Source organism: Neopsephotus bourkii, unplaced genomic scaffold (assembly GCF_033783945.1).
Source record: "Neopsephotus bourkii isolate Nb327-2 ecotype Australia unplaced genomic scaffold, CSIRO-AGI_Nbou_v1 NB_1638, whole genome shotgun sequence".
In the NCBI taxonomy this organism is placed as follows: Eukaryota; Metazoa; Chordata; class Aves; order Psittaciformes; family Psittacidae; genus Neopsephotus; species Neopsephotus bourkii.
Genome location: NW_026902113.1, coordinates 4,489,891 through 4,506,008, shown reverse-complemented (window position 1 = coordinate 4,506,008; position 16,118 = coordinate 4,489,891). Strand labels below are relative to the sequence as shown.

Here is a 16,118-nt window from a genome sequence, read left to right as displayed (position 1 = left end):
CGCGCGCGAATCGGCGGGGGGCGGGACCCGCTGCCGGGGGACGGCTGCCAATGCGGTACCAACGTGCGCCGTTAGCGACAGGGGAATGCGCCAGGTACCGGCGTATCAGGGGAAAGGCGGAGCCTGCGGCTGAGCTGCACCCGCGCTGTCGCCAGAGAGGAACCGCTCTGGAGGATGGGCGGGCTTTCACTCGGATTGACGGCAGGGGGAACCATTCCGAGCTGAAGAAGCGGGAAAATGACACCGGAAGGAGCCAATCTGCTGGCGCTGCTGCTGCGGAGGGTGGGCCAGAGCGGTCGGTGAGCTGCTGGTGTTGGCTGCAGGTGGGTGCGCGCTGCTCGGAGGGAGCGCTAAGGGGGGCCTAGCTCGGCTGCGGACAGGCGGCAGCGCCGGGCACCGCCACGTCCCGTGCCCGGGCCCTGCGGGAGGAGGGCAGGCCGTTCCCTCGTCCTACTCTGCCCCCCAGGATTAGTCCGTCCTTAGAATAAACGGAGCCGCCGCAGGGCGCAAGCGCGGGCTGTCTGGGCGTGCGCAGTAGCGGCGCTGAGGTCCCGGCCTCCCTCTGGGGGGCGGGGCGAGGGGTGGAGTTAATGGTGGCAGTGGCTGTGCATAAGGCTGCAACTGCCGGCTGGGGCCTCATTGCGAAATGTGATTTCCCCGTCCTTTCTGGCTGCCCCTGGCTTGGTGCGAGTCAGGGCCGTGTTTATGCCTTCGGTGATAGCGTCCGTCGGGGTTTCTTCATAGCACTGTTATTGGTTAACGATTGACGATGCCTCCCTCCCTGGTGCCTCTGGCCTCATCTTTGCCAGCAGAACATCCATGCTCCTGCATAACCGGTCCGGAGCGGCCTGTGCCTTCCTGCGCTTATGCTGGGTGTTGGCTAAAGGAGCCGGTTGTTCACACAGCAGATACGCTGCATCTCCCCAGCGTGGTTCTGGCTTCTAATGTGTGTGTCCAAGCAAAAGCCTTCTATATCCTGTGCTTTTGGTTTTGCTGAGGGCTGTAGTAGTTGTCAGAAGTGGAATTATGCCGTGCTCTTGCAGGCCATCTGTAAGTGATCGAAAGATGGTGATTTTGTTTACCCTTCGGTTTTGAAGCTAAAAATATAGGGCCTGTTTTAAAATTTATGACCTTTTTGTTGTTTGCGTTTAGAAATACTTAATGTTTTAAATATTCTACATTGACTGCATATGGATAACTGAGAAATACCAGAAATTACATTTTCAGGTATTTCTTAGAATATTTTGTTGTTGTTGTTGTTTGGGGGGGTTTGGGGTTGTTTTTTTGGGTGCTGTTTTTTTGTTCTTGTTTTTGGTTTTTTTTAGCATTCCCAGCTCCTAAATGTGAAAAAGCACTTATTTCCACATAAGCCAGAACTGCTGTCTTTGAATCTAAAATAAGTCTTAGTTATCACTGAGCATAGGTTGGTGTTTGCAAAGTATTTTAAACACGAAAGTAACATGGGGGGGGAACAAATGTTGCAGCAAGGAATCAGAAGTTAATTCACTTATTTTTAAGTATGGCTCCCATTTTGTTTTGTGACTTGGTCAAGCAAGGGATGTGTACATACTCTCTTATGCATAAACCAAAGACAGAGACTAAGTAGACTGGCAGCAGGAGAATTTTTGCACAGTCAACACAAAATCTCCAAAAAACCCAACCAGCGAACCCCCAGGAAAATTATTTACCACTATCAAACTGTAGCTGAGGCTTAAGTTTCACGCATTGTATCCTGAACACTTCGAAGAGGAAACTGTGGCCATGTATTTAGTTACTGATATGTGATAACACTAATGCAATGTGGATCTTGCCTAGTTCTAGAAAAACTCTCACGTTTTATTAATAGATTTGATTTGTCCATTCTTTCTACTTAGATTATAAGCATGTAGCAGTTTTTTCACTAGCAGTTTTTTTAATGTACATCATGTATGAGTGCAAGCAGATTCAAGATGCACTGTGCAATATGTAATTATGAATAATTCAAGATAAAATCATTTTTATTACAAGAAAAACATGCTATGATAATAACCTATGCTAAATTATAAGTATGCTCAATATTGTGTGTGTGCTTTGAAAAAGACACGTTAATCACATACAGAAATGACGGACTACAGAACTCAGTAAAAGCAGTCTTTTACTCTTCCCAAATGTGCAATTATTATTTTTGTCAGAATTAGAAGTACAGCATGGCGGTTTAATTCTTTTTCCCCTGAAAATTAAAATTACAGTTATTGAACTTTTTTGACTAAGAAAATAATTTCCAAAGGAACTTGATGAGTTCAAGAAATGCAGCTTTAGGATAAATTCCACTCAGCTTGAGTTCTCCTAAATGATTATTTTCTTTATCTTAATGGATTCATGTGTTTGTGAGAAGATACACAGTTAAAGATCACTGCTTCCAAAGAGGAAATCTTTCACTTTTGGGATGCCTCCAGGCAGTTTCACTGCTTCCTACTGGTACCATGCTGTTTGGTCGGTTTTGGTTGGTTTTTTTTTCAGTTACTTCTAAAGAACCCAAAGCTTTAAAGTCTCTGTGTCACCTTTCCTTCTTAGAATACTGTCTCACATGTATTATTGATAAATGCCACTTTTGTGGATTAAATGTCTCAAAATGTCAATTGCATCTTTTCTGGTTGTCTAAAAATGATTGACTGGATATTCATTTTCTTTGAAGTTCAGTTATTTATGAAAAAGCTGTGGGATTCAGTTGCATTGAAATTCACAGACAGGAACCTGGAATTCTGTTGCTATCTGCTTTCAATCTTAAGACAGTATTTATATTTTAATTATATTTCAATCTACTCGTGTCTTTTTAGTCGGCAATTTAAAGTGTCACCAAATTAAAGCTGTCACCAAACCCTTTATATATCTGTTCCACTCATATTCATATTGCTGAGTATTAAATTAGGTGCTTTTAAATTAGATATGTAATGGAAAGTGATGTCTTTAAAATTATTAATAAATTACTAATTTCTCCTCTGTTTGAATAGGTAGAGTGGAAATAGCAAATCATCTTGATGGCTATATAGTAGACTTTAACTCTATAATAATTGGTTTTAATATTAGACTTTTTAAATGCTGATCTTGGCCTTTTCAAAACTTGCATTAGCTACAGTTACATTTTGTTTGGGGAAAAAAAAAGTTAAAAACTTCTCTAAAGAAATGTATTTGATTTCTGTATCTTCATTGGGCTTTCTTCCTTTCTCCTTAATTCTTTCTTCCTAGGTACATAAAGTATGCTGTAAAATACCAGCATTTAAGTTTTTTTTTTTTTTTTTTAAATACTGCTGCTTAGTAATTTACACTATTCAAGCTGGGAGAAGGTTGAGTTACAAAGGTAATTGCCTTACAGTTGTAAAGTACCAAATAGGTTGAGTTTAGACTGGTTTTGCCAGCTGTGTTGGTAGAGGAGAGAACATTTACACACAGAATGTTATTTGTGCTGTTTGAATACATACATGCCTCATGTGAGATTGGTTTCTGTTGTGCTGGGAACGCTCCCAGACTTAAAGGGGTTCGGTCATGTTTATTAGCAGGCAGGCTTGGCCCTAACATGCTTTTGCTGACAAAATCCTAACTTCCCTACACACGATACTAAGGCATGCTCAGTACTTTCACAAGACAACATCCCTATGGCTATTACAAAGTCACACGTTTGTATATACATTTTTATTGCTATTACAAAATGATCAAAACAGTTTGGTGTAAGTCTTCTCCAGTGTCATTCTGTACCCTGTGTCCTCATCTGGACGTTCATGCTCCATCATTACACAGGCTTATCCTCCCTTGTTGAGTAATTTTGATCTGTTATTCACTTAGAATTAATTGCACGTCTAATACCATTTTCAACTTCATTAGCGTATTTAAACTTCCGTAACCATTTTATCTGTCAGTTGCAGCAGTAGGGCTGTTTTGACTGTTGGTTTAGCAAAATCTTTTCAGCAAAAGTGTTCAGGAATATGTGTACCTTACACGAGTATGTTTTGATTGATGCTCTGGTGAGAATTGCCATCGACCCTGCACAAACAGAAATTTGTGCTCAAAGTTCCCTCCACATTTCTGTTTGCTTTGTTATCTCAAATCTGGTAGAATGGATGTGAACGCCATTTCTAGGAATCACATTGCAGTGGCTATGATTTTTGTGTGTGCCTGTTGAGATATTCTGAAAATGGATGTCCTGGATGGTTTTGGATTCCTGTATGTTTAACAGTATGCTGTGTTTACAGTCTTTTAGTGTTGTATCTAAGATTCAGCAAATATGAGTTTGATACTCAAAAGGGTTGCTGGACTTTCTGAAGGATAAGCATAACTATAACCAAATAAAGTACACATTTCAAATTCATCCACACACAGAACTGTAAGTACATCTAAGAAGGATTGTTTATAGTGCCAACTGTTGATGGTGCCAAAAGAAAATCTTTATAAATACATTATGTCTTGTAACTGTCTTTGGAAATGGAGTATTAGTATTGGTGAAGTAAAATTCCTCTAGAAATACAGTGAATGGTTTTGGCAGCTGTTTCTTTGATATCTAAGTATTAAGGTCAGTTAAACATTTTCTTGGAGCTTTTTAATAATAGCTTAGTTACTACTAAAAGGAATGTGTGTCTGTCTCATTTTTCAACTATGTGCTTATCAGACTTTTCAATGTGGTTACCTGGCATCTAGGTCAATGAGCTCATTATGTTCTAGGCTGCTCTATCCCTTATCACCTAGGGAAAAGGACAGTGTTAAAACAGAGGAGTCTTGTGAACAGCAGAACTAATGAGGTCTGGGTCCTTATTAATGAACTTTGTGATAGACCAGAAGAATGTTCTTGTTCTCCGAGCTCCCAGGTGGTCCCTTGTTCATCCCCTGTAATGACCAAAATTAGTTTACCATCCCCAAGCTCCTTCTCTTCAAGGGCTAGCTGCTTTATTGCTCTACGTAGGCTGGCCATTTCTTGCTACTTAACTGTCAAGTGTGCAAAATGCCTTGTCCCTCAAATGGACATCTGCACGGATAGGTATGAGAGGTATACATATGTCCCCAAGCATGTATTATGTGGGGTGTACCTTGTAACTATAATGGCCAACAGGCCACTTGTTTGATATGACTTTCAAGCAGAAAAATAGGGGAAATGCATTAACTTTAAGGGGGTGGGAAGGGGGAGGGTTTAGAGATTTGTGTTGATGTGGGTTTTTTTTTAAACCAGTCTAATAGTTAACCGGACATTTAGCAGTATAAGATGTATAAAGGTTCAGTATCTGAGCAGAGTTCTGTCAAGTGATAGGGTTGCTTGAATTTGGTCATATCAGAGAACACATCTCACACAGGAAATACCCAGTCACATACATTAGTACACAGGGTCTGATGCATCATGTTTCAGATGCTTGAAGGCTGGTTGTGTGACAGGCACCAAGTGGGTCAGATGATGGACAAGGGCTTAGGAATACAGCCTTTGCCTGACATGATGAGAAGCTGTATGGCACACAGACATATGTTATGAAACAAAAGTAGGAAATCCTAGTTCCAGTGAGCTATCCTCTGGAGTTTGGTTCTTGGTAATCCACATAAGAGACAGACTGTAAGTGGAATTGTATGGGAGTAAGTGAAGCAAATACAAAGACGGTCATTCCCCAGCCTTCCTGAACTCCAGACCTACTCAGCATACATCTGCACCCATTGTGTTTTCTACTTTTTTGTCAGCAACTTGATCAAATACTTATAAATATAGCTATTGATTAATTCATATGGCTTTATAGAATAAAAAAAACCAAACAATTAGCATGAAATAATTATAAATGATTGTTGGCCTTGTTTAGCACACCAAGTTTTCACTGAATTGTTAAGATGTTTTGGCAGGCTTCAAAATCATCAACAGATCCAGTAAAGTGGTAACTTAGTACCAAAAATAAATAAAACAGGGGTTGGCTAGAAGGGAGATGAGAACTGAATTTTTTTAGATTTATTTTTTTAATGGAGTGGAGGATAAATAAGGCTAAGCCATAGCACAGTATTCATTAGTATCTTCCTTAATGACGGACAAAAAGAGGTACACTGTTGAAATTTGCTTTTAATAAAAATAAGAAGACACTGCTATTACAGATGAGGACTAAATGCAGTGGATGACCTGCAGACTGGAGTAGTGAGACAGTCACAAGATCTTAACTGTAATGCTGTACAACAAATTTGATGTCTGTGAAAGAAAAATGAAATCATATGAGTGGAAGAAGAGAAAACTGCAAGAAGTAATAAGGAAAACAAAAAGTCAGTCTTATAAATGGATCCTAGAAAGTTTCACAGTTCATTTTAATAAAAGTTGAGGATATCAACACTCTTGATAGTTAGAAAAGTGACAAAACATACAGACGAAATATACAAAGGAAAATTAAGTCAAATGCAGTTTTGACAGAAGAACAGATCTATGTAAGCATTAATAAATTGATTGTGTAATTAAAAGGTTTGCAGTCTTGGCACCAGTGTACTGGGATAGTCTTTCTGTGTAAATAGTGGCAATACAGGAAAACTCACTGAAACATAGCTTGCTTTTATAAAAGTGTCTGACTAAACTAGCAGAGATGGACTTGATGACATTTTTCTGTGTTTATTGTTCAAAGGAGAATATTAGTGAAATTGGTAATTTTACTAATAAAAAGCAAGCTGTAGCTTGGAGCTTGCTAAAGAAATTTCATTTAAAAGGAGAAAAACACCTACTATCTATTATCAATAGCAGAATTTTGTGAAAAGATTTAAATTTCCTTTAGAAGTGTTACTTTACATGATGGCAAATAAATTTTGAAATTCAATCACTTTTTTTTTAAAGTTCATTCAAATACAGGAAACTTACTGTACTGAAACAACTCTGCTTTTGAAGATTCATCCGTTTGAGGAACAGGCTTTTAAGTTCATAAGAAAAGGGTATTGTATAGAATTCTGACATACTTTATGATTTATGGATATTTATGATTTATGGAGTTGGGTTTATGAGGCCATACATTATCAGAATAAATGGTGGTCTTGTTCTTCTGTATCTCCTAGTTCCTCAGGCTTAGAATGGAAAGAGTCAATACGTGAGATTGTCGGGCCATGGGAGAAGATGTGTGCTCCAAGGGTGCCAGTGCTGGCAGCATGATCAATGGATCTCTTCTATTCCAGGAGACATGGAGGTCTATTTGTGGTTGGAGTAACCTGACTAGATAAAGTATAGATCAGTCTGCTTATGAAAGTACCTCCCATGAAGAAGACTGCCTGATGGCTTAGTTTCCTCTGAATCATGTTAACAGATAAACCTTTCTGTGAAATTAAAAACCAAACCCAGTATTTTTCTGATTTCTGGGTTTCCTTGGAAATTTTTATCCCCTTCTTTGTCAATTCAGGTGGGCCATTACCTGTTGTTAATTTTAAGTGGAATTGTGAAAGCAAAATCCTGCAATAGAAAAAACTTTTGAGTGTTTCCTTAAGCTTTAAAATAGGCAAGCTTGAAATTTGCAGTAAGGGCAGTTAATGCATCTGTAGGAGTATAAAAACTTCTTTAAATAGGTGTAAAATAATATGCTGACATTTGAAGTTCAGGGATTTTTTTTATGTTGGCAGAGTGGAGTAAAATATTTTTATTGTAAAAAGAGAAGGCCAACTTACCATACAAACAATGCACTTCAGGATGGGGATTTTCACCAGAAAAACTTGTCTGCTGAAAGGGATATTGCAATGTCTTAAACGGTTCTGAAGCCAGTTAGTTTAGGCCACTGTAAATTAAGTTCACCGTGTGCAGCATAAGCTATAGGCAAACATACAGCTTCCTAGCAGGACTAGAGGTAAAAGATAAAATCAGTACCAATTAACTGAACACTCAAAGTTCCTCTGTCACCAAAGCATCTATAAGTGAGCCTGTTTTGTCAGCCCCAGCAACGATTAGGCCAGGCTGTCAGTGTTTGTATTCTGTTCCTTTGGTCTGGAGTACCTAATGGGAATTTACTTAGAATACCTGTTATCTCCTTTCACTGTAAGCTGTAGAAAGACCATTGGTCTGCTTTGAGCATGGGGGTTTGTAGTATACAGATGAACCTTCTGGAATCTAAAAATATGTAACAAATATTTCATTTCCATCTTCATTTTACATGAAACTGTAAGAGTTTGGGGTTTTTTGAGAGTAAGCCTAGGACTAGTCTTTCTCTTCAATAACTGTTAAAAACTTTAACACATTCCTGGGTGTGCTTCCTGTGGATTTTATTAAAAAATTCCTACAGGTGGGTACTATTTGTAGAGTTGTTCTTTGATGTATGTCAACTATTTTACTTTTCAAAGTATGCTACGTGTATATATTTTGCAAAGTAGAAGTAGTATTATCAAATCTAATTAAATTAAAAGTAACTTATAACCCAAATTTATAACTCTGCATAGGACTTACAAGCCAAATTCAATGCTGGGAATTTGGTTTATGGTATATTGATTTTTAATTTTTATTTTTTAAATAGACTGTAGAATCAACTACTTACCTTTCCATTTCAGTTTCAGGAACAGATTGAAGAAACCATGGCCAACCAACGGGATTACATTAGCAGACCTATATGCAATGGAATTTCTGTTCCTGAAAATAAAATCAATTCCTTAGTGGCTGAAGGTCATGGACAACAAATTCTGAAAGTACTACAAAAGTTCAGAGAACAAAATATATTTTTTGACTTTAAAATTCTTGTGAAAGATGAAATAATTCCTTGTCATCGTTGTGTACTGGCAGCGTGCAGTGATTTTTTCAGGTAAACCTAATTTTGGCATGAGTTTTCAGGAAATGGATTGTAAATTCTCTGGGAGGGAAGGAAAGAATATAATTACAAAAATTAGAAAAGAAATCATCAGCTGAATATATGCCTGCAGAGTTTTGAGGAAAGCATTCAAACATTTTAAGGATAGGAAAAAAACAACACAAAAGTGTTAGATGCCTAACCATACTCCAAATATGTCTGGTTTTATTTCCAAAGTGACATAAGGACTCTATGAATCTGAGATTCATACGTACTTCAGACTCTGAAATACAAATGTCAAACCGTGAGTTCATGGTTTTGCTGTTAGGTAGAATTGACACAAGTTGTGTACCTTTAAGACGTACCTGTTGCCTGTATCTGTACTTAAAGGTCTTCAAGGGTATTGCTTGACTTTGTATGTGACAGTCTACGTACTTTGACACATTTGTATTGTGAAACATGACAGATTAATTATATCTTGCATTGAGCAATTTTGGATAAATGGTACGCGGTTTGGAAAGGTGCTAGATTTTGTTTGCCTAAGATGAGTAGTCAGCACAGTATTTTGTTCATATTTTGTCTTCAGAGGTATTTAAACATATTTTTTCTAAACTATAGATATCAGCCTTTCAGCATGAAATGGATCTGTGATCTTCCTTCTGGTGCTTAAAGCTATGCATTTTTAAGGGGCAGACAGACCATTCACATATATACCGATTTATGAAGAGCCTTAGTAAGACTCAAACTTGTGATTTCACCCTGAAAGTTTGTTTCTAAATACACTGTTTACTAAAACACAAAGCTAAGATGCTGTAACAATAAAAAAATGGGCTCCTAGAAATAAGTTAATGACCTTGATTCAAGTTGCCTATACACAGGTGACAAATGCTATTTTCAAATGTCCTGGAGCATCCCACAGCCTGTGGGAGTCTCACATATGGCAGAGTATACAGGCTAGACGTGTTCTTAGGACTCCAGAAAAAAGAAGAAATGCCAATGAAATAAGCTATTTCTCCACTGTATCAGCAGTTTTGTTTTTTCTCTGACACACAACTTCTAGCATTTCAAGTGTTTACAGCTTGACAGCACAGAGATGCTCTGGTATAAAGTAAGAAATTTCCCAGCAGAAAGGTAGAAACTCATGAATTCTCCTAGAATACAAGGCCCCTCTATTACCTTCAGGGAATAAAAAGTACCTAAGTCCACTAGATAAATTTTTAAATGAAATGCCTTTGTTTTCCTTGATCTTTGAACTTCTCCTAGTTTTGCTTTCATTGTGTAAACCCAAGATTCAGCAACATTTTGCTCCCTCCTTGTTAGCTTTTGGAATCAAAGCCTCTGCCCACATTGCTCTCCTTCTACTAGAATTGTTCAGTTGCTACTTTATACTGTAATTACAGATGTGTATCACAGCTCTTGGGTTAATAAGGAAAATATACTAATGATTGTCATTTAGTACACACAAAGATCTTTGGGACAAAAGTATCTTACTGCAATTCTGTGTTCTTGTTCAGGAGGTCAGGCAAGTTCATGCTTTACCTAATGTTCATTTCCCAGAAAGTATGCTATACAAAGTGATTCTTTTTAGCTTGATAAAAGTGTGAGATTTTAAAAATCACATACTATGCAAATACTAATTGTATACCTGAACTATGATATACTTTTTTTAATAGGAACTATATATATTAATAATCCAGATTATACACTTATTATTTGTTGATTTATCTAAATCTTTCTCCACTATCATTCTTTGTCAAACTCAGAAGCTGTCGCTATCCCAGCGTGATGCTTAGATTCTGAGAGGGTAGGGCAAGTGATGTTGCAACACAATTCTGTTGCCAGCACCTCCTGGCTTGAAAAACTATCTTGGCATGTTAGCTTGTGTGAAATAAATATTATTAGTATTTATTATTATTATATTTTGTAATAATCAAAGTTGTAATAAAATTTGCACAAATCTACTGATCAGTAGCTTGTTCCACTGTTTCAACCATCGGCCTTGTATTCAGTCATAATCTACTTTCTGCACAAGCTTCACTGTGTCACGAAATTTTATGTCAAAACTGCATTTTTTTCCTGACATCTCCCTTTATCCATACATCTATCTGTCAACTATAAAGCAAGAATTAAGTTTCCTTACATTTTTTTCTCCTCTTTCACCCTCACCTACTTTCATTACTTAGGAATGCACCCATCATCTATCCAACCATTTGCTCAGCCTGCAATCTGGAAAGCCTTTTTTCGCTTAATTTCCTGTATTAATCTACAGTGCATGACCTAAATCATGGGGCTTTTCTACTATGTATTTTTTAAATCAGCCTTTCTTTCTTAAGCTGTTGAAACTGATGCTGCCCAAACAATTTCACGTTTTCTCTCATAGAGTGCTGCAGACTTCACTACACTGTGAAAACCTATACAAACCACAGGTGCTGCTATCATTTTCTGAGCAATCACTTTGAATATGTTCTTATCACCACTCCTTTTTTCTTCAACCATATCAAGCAAATCATTCATTACTCTCACTTAGAACTGTCACATTTTAGACCTATACAGCCTGCCTTATACACCCCTGATTGTCTCCTTCCTCTCACACCAATGTTCTCTGCTGTTTGCTCGATCTTTAATGTGTATGTATATCTTCTTTATTTTATCCACAGAGCCATGTTTGAAGTTAATATGAAAGAACGAGATGATGGCAATGTTACTATTAGTAATCTATCACCCAAGGCAGTGAAAGCCTTTCTTGATTATGCTTACACAGGAAAAACAGAGATAACAAATGATAATGTGGAAATGCTCTTCCAACTATCATCATTTCTTCAGGTTTCACTCCTTTCCAAAGCTTGCAGTGACTTTCTAATAAAAAGTATTGATCTTGTGAATTGCTTACAGTTGCTTTCTCTATCAGAAAGTTATGGTTCCGTCCGCTTATTTGATCATGCACTAGATTTTGTACAGCACCACTTTTCCTTGCTGCTCAGATCAAGTGATTTTTTGGAGATGAATTTTGAGATACTACAAAAATGTCTCGAGGCTGATGAACTAAATGTCCCAGAGGAAGAATCAGTGTTGAAAGCTGTCCTTCAGTGGACCAAACACAACATCGAAACACGACAGAAATATCTGCCTAATCTGATTAAAAAAGTGAGACTGCACCAGTTACCTGAAAAGACTTTGCAGGACTTTCTACATTCTGAAGAACACTTACTTAAGAGTGCTAATTGCTCAGTAATAATCAATGATGCAGTTAAAAGTGTGCAAAACTTCAGCGGACTGTTTCCAGATGCACGTCCTTCAACAACAGAAAAATACATATTTGTTCATAAAACTGATGAAGATGGAGAAAACAGACATACATTCTGCTACAACATCAAAACAGATAAATGGAAAGAACTACCACATACTCACATGATTGATCTTCCAGGGTCAAGCTTATCTAGTTATGGAGAAAAAATATTTATAACTGGAGGATGCAAAGGGAATTGTTATAGGACTGTCAGGCTTCATATTGCTGAACCATTTCATGATGCCACTGACCAAACCTGGTGCTACTGCCCAGTCAGTAATGAGTTCTCCATCGTGTCAGCTATGAAAAAACCAAGGACAATGCACACATCTGTTGTAACCTTAAATCAGCTGTTTGTAATAGGTGGAAAGACCAGGGGAGCTCAAGAAACCCGAAGCCTTTTGGATGTAGAATCATATAACCCTCTTTCCAAAGACTGGAAATCTGTAAGTCAATTACCAAGAGGTATATACTATCCAGAAGCAAGCGCATGTCAGAATATAATTTACGTCCTTGGCTCAGAAGTAGAGATTACTGATGCCTTCAATCCATCTCTTGACTGTTTCTTTAAGTATAATGCTATGACTGATCAATGGTCTGAGCTTGTAGCAGAATTTGGGCAGTTTTTCCATGCAACTCTAATCAAAGCCGTTCCAGTAAACTGTACATTATACATATGTGATCTCTCCACCTACAAGGTCTACAGCTTTTGCCCAGAAACCTGTGTTTGGAAAGGGGAAGGATCTTTTGAGTGTGCTGGCTTTAATGCAGGAGCAGTTGGGACAGAAGACAAAATTTACATATTAGGTGGTGATTATGCTCCAGAAGAAATCACAGATGAAGTTCAAGTCTACCATAGTAATAGGTCTGAGTGGGAAGAAGTTTCACCAATGCCACGAGCCTTAACTGAGTTTTACTGTCAGGTCATTCAGTTTAATAAATACAGGGACCCCTGGTCATCAGTATTAACAATTTGCTCTGGAGAATTCTGAAACTCTTTAGTCAAAAGAATCTATTTAAATGCACAAGTTTTAAAACAGATATTTAGGTATTAACTTACAGATGGAAAAATATGCACTATTTTATTTAAATCTTCAGTTTAAACTGTATGCTATAGAATTGCTTTTGGAAGAGTCCATTGTCATTCATGCTAGTCAATATATAGAAAGAATTTTATATGCAAGTCTTCTGTGTAATTATCTGAATAATTTGCAAAATTATATTACTTTTAAAGAAGCATAGTCATGAGGAATTCATTGTGTAATATGTGCCACTATTTCTGTAATATTCACAGTTTTCCAAGTAGACAAATTACTGAGTGAGAAAACTGACTGTGATACTGTTTTCCCTATGTAACTGAAGTTTAAAAGAAATTTATGTTAGTGGTGTTTTAGTTAGGGGTTTTATATTCATGAATATATTCATATTCAGGAAGTTATCGTCAGCTTTATCTTATTAGAATGGCCTTAGCAAGGTCAAGAGCCAAAGTGACCTTCAGAACATTAAACCCAGGTATCTAACTTGAAGAGACTGATAATTCCTGTCATCTTACTTCAGCTCTTCGGTTTTACCACTTTTTCTCCATCCTTGTGCCTTAGTAGTAGCTGTAGTTTCTGTTTTCATCTCATCAAGTGTGGCAAGATAAACTTTGATAACATACTGCACAGTAAGCAAGATTTCTACAGGATGGATGATTCATGTGGTTTTGCTTCAGTCATGCTGTTAAGTAAAGAAAAAATACTTCAGGATATTTTCTAACAGCAGTCTTCCATCTCTGAAGTCTCCAGTTAGCCACTATGCTGCTTACAGCAGCAAGCTGTATATAAACTTCAGTTGGTTGCTTTGGTTACCTATGGGAAAAATTTGTATCTTGTGATACATCAAGTACAAAGTTACCAAAGAAAAATCCCCATATTTAAAGACAAAGTAAATAGTATTTCTGAGTTGAAATAGTTCCTTTTAATTTTTTATTTTTAACTTCTATAGTGGTTTAAATGAATCAAAATATTTTATCTTGTACTCCATGGTAAATTTAAGAGTTAAAATAATATTGGCAAACACTACACAATATATTGCTTGATAAATCTTCAGTACTCATCTATTATACTGTTAAAATTGTAATGGACTTTTAGGATTAATATTAGTGTAGGCATACAGTGTGAAGTAAATTTGCATTGAGTGGGACCTATGTCTGACAGGAGGACACTGAAATTAGCTAGGTTTCTTCAATTCATCTGTAATCTCCACAGCCTGAAAATTTTCTTTCTTACCAGCTATTTGAATAAGATATTGGGAGCCCTTATATTTCATATAAGTACTGTTTAAGCAGTAAGGTAATCTTATTCCAACATAGTAGTTCTAAACATCTAAGCATATTTTTTCCAAGGAGTTTAAAAATTAACAAAATCTAGTGAGGCATCTAAAACATCTTTTGTATGGTTTGAGATGACCATGGTAAGTTCATCATCACTTCACTGCTTCATGTACTTTTTGCAAAACTCAAGCTCAATATTAATGCTTAAAGCTTTTTTAAACAGTAAACAATGGAAGGTTCCAAATGTGTGATAAACTATAATTTGTTATCAGATACCTTTATAAATTTAGGAAACTTTCACCGTAAATATTTTCATATGGATGAAAATGAAAAGGATGCACGTTTGGAGAACATATTAATAGAGTCCTCCCACTCAATAATTTATTTGTATTAAGATATGTGTCAGTTCTATAGAAGTAAATAGCTTATTGTTACAGTATTTCAGGTAACTTCCACATTATTTTGCTCTTTTCACAGTGAGTTTCCAAATCATAACTACAGTTAGCTAAGTAACCTTTACAATCACCATACTGAAATGCAATTTTTTTTCTTATATTGGAACACAACTACTTTTTGTTACTGCAAAGAAAATGTATTGAATAATATAGGAGAGATGGAGAATACTATTCCTGCTTGCAGAAACAGTAGGAGAAAAACAGACCTACAGGAAAATAGTTTCAGCGTTAATAAATCTACTGAAAGCAGCAGAAACTTCATTAACCATTAATTACTGCAACGTGTCATTTCATTGCAGTACAAGGCCCAATTCTTTGTTTGTGTTTTTGTGTTATTTTTAGACCTTCGTAGTAGTATACAATTTATGCAATAGTAACAAGTTATACCCATAGCACAGGGGTATAAATAGCTATGCAAATTGGAAGAGGCAAGAGAATTAAGGTTTTTTTAATTGCCATTATCATGACCAAATTGCTGAGCCACATAAACAACAAATCAGTAATAAATGTAGGCGATGTTCTTTCCAGTTTTTCCTTAGAGCAATTCTTTTTTTTTTTCTGGCAGTCTTCCAGCTACAGTTGCTATGTGTAGAAGCCTCTGGCACATGACATCAGACAGATTTATGACGTATGTGGTAAATTACTCATTATTAGTATATATAGTGAAAAATAAATGATGCTTACTTTGGAAAACAGGCATGCTTCTTTAATATCCTATGCTATATTTGCAGAGGAACTAATGTCAGTTCCCAGTTTGACAAATCGTTCATGGATTTCAAATGGAGTTGACCTCTCTTACTCGGTAATCAGGAAATAATGCTATAGTGTCAGTCACTTTATACAGTTGCTTACAGAAAAGTTACTGTGAAATAGTACTAATTTTCTTCAGTTACGTAGGTAAGCCTGTATTACAGCTCTCATAGAGGAAAAAATGTCATTTTGCCAGAATTCCACATACAGAGAGTTAAATCTCATAGCAGTACAGAATGCAGAATTTGTGTTAGAAAGTCATGGTTAAAAACAAGGCTTTATGATAGAATTAAGGGCCTCTGTTCCAAATTCTGTGATTAATTGCTAATGATGTGAGAAATCTCAGCAAAGTCAACTACACTACTAGGAAGAATACGGTTTACTTGCAATAACTGCTGTAAGTCTGGATCAGATAGATTTTTCAGTCTACACAGGTGTTACGCAGTTTCAAAAATGTCACAAAATTAGTGCAAAGCAAGTTCTTCTACATATTTTTTGACTTTTCAAAGCTCACATTATTATTTTATGAAAAGGTATCTTCCTCTAAAAATAGTCCAGGACTAGGTTAATGATTACCTATGTTCTCACTG

The 16,118-nt window shown here is 36.9% G+C and overlaps 1 protein-coding gene across 6 annotated transcripts; it reads left to right on the top strand.

Annotated features, from left to right (window-relative positions):
• Positions 1-40: 40 nt before the first annotated feature.
• Positions 41-14,531, top strand: KBTBD3 (kelch repeat and BTB domain containing 3). Of its 6 annotated transcripts, none has more exons than XM_061374598.1 (5): positions 190-323; positions 1,153-1,227; positions 7,021-7,148; positions 8,491-8,738; positions 11,381-14,531. In XM_061374598.1, exons 3-5 carry the CDS (start codon positions 7,143-7,145, stop codon positions 12,999-13,001), a joined length of 1,875 nt encoding a protein of 624 aa, XP_061230582.1. In that variant the 5' UTR covers positions 190-323; positions 1,153-1,227; positions 7,021-7,142; the 3' UTR covers positions 13,002-14,531. The 6 variants fall into 6 exon arrangements, with proteins under 6 accessions (XP_061230581.1, XP_061230583.1, XP_061230582.1 ...); XM_061374600.1 differs by having other exon boundaries at positions 7,021-7,358; XM_061374599.1 differs by lacking the exon at positions 1,153-1,227 and having other exon boundaries at positions 185-323.
• The last annotated feature ends 1,587 nt before the right edge of the window (positions 14,532-16,118 follow it).

Excerpts from the sequence above, each read along its gene's own strand:
- KBTBD3 (XM_061374597.1), top strand. The coding sequence starts at position 51 with ATGCGGTACCAACGTGCGCCGTTAGCGACAGGGGAATGCGCCAGGTAC. Across the intron at positions 324-8,490 it reads GCTGCTGGTGTTGGCTGCAG|TTTCAGGAACAGATTGAAGA; the intron begins GTGGGTGCGCGC and ends TTTCCATTTCAG. Across the intron at positions 8,739-11,380 it reads GCGTGCAGTGATTTTTTCAG|AGCCATGTTTGAAGTTAATA; the intron begins GTAAACCTAATT and ends TTTTATCCACAG.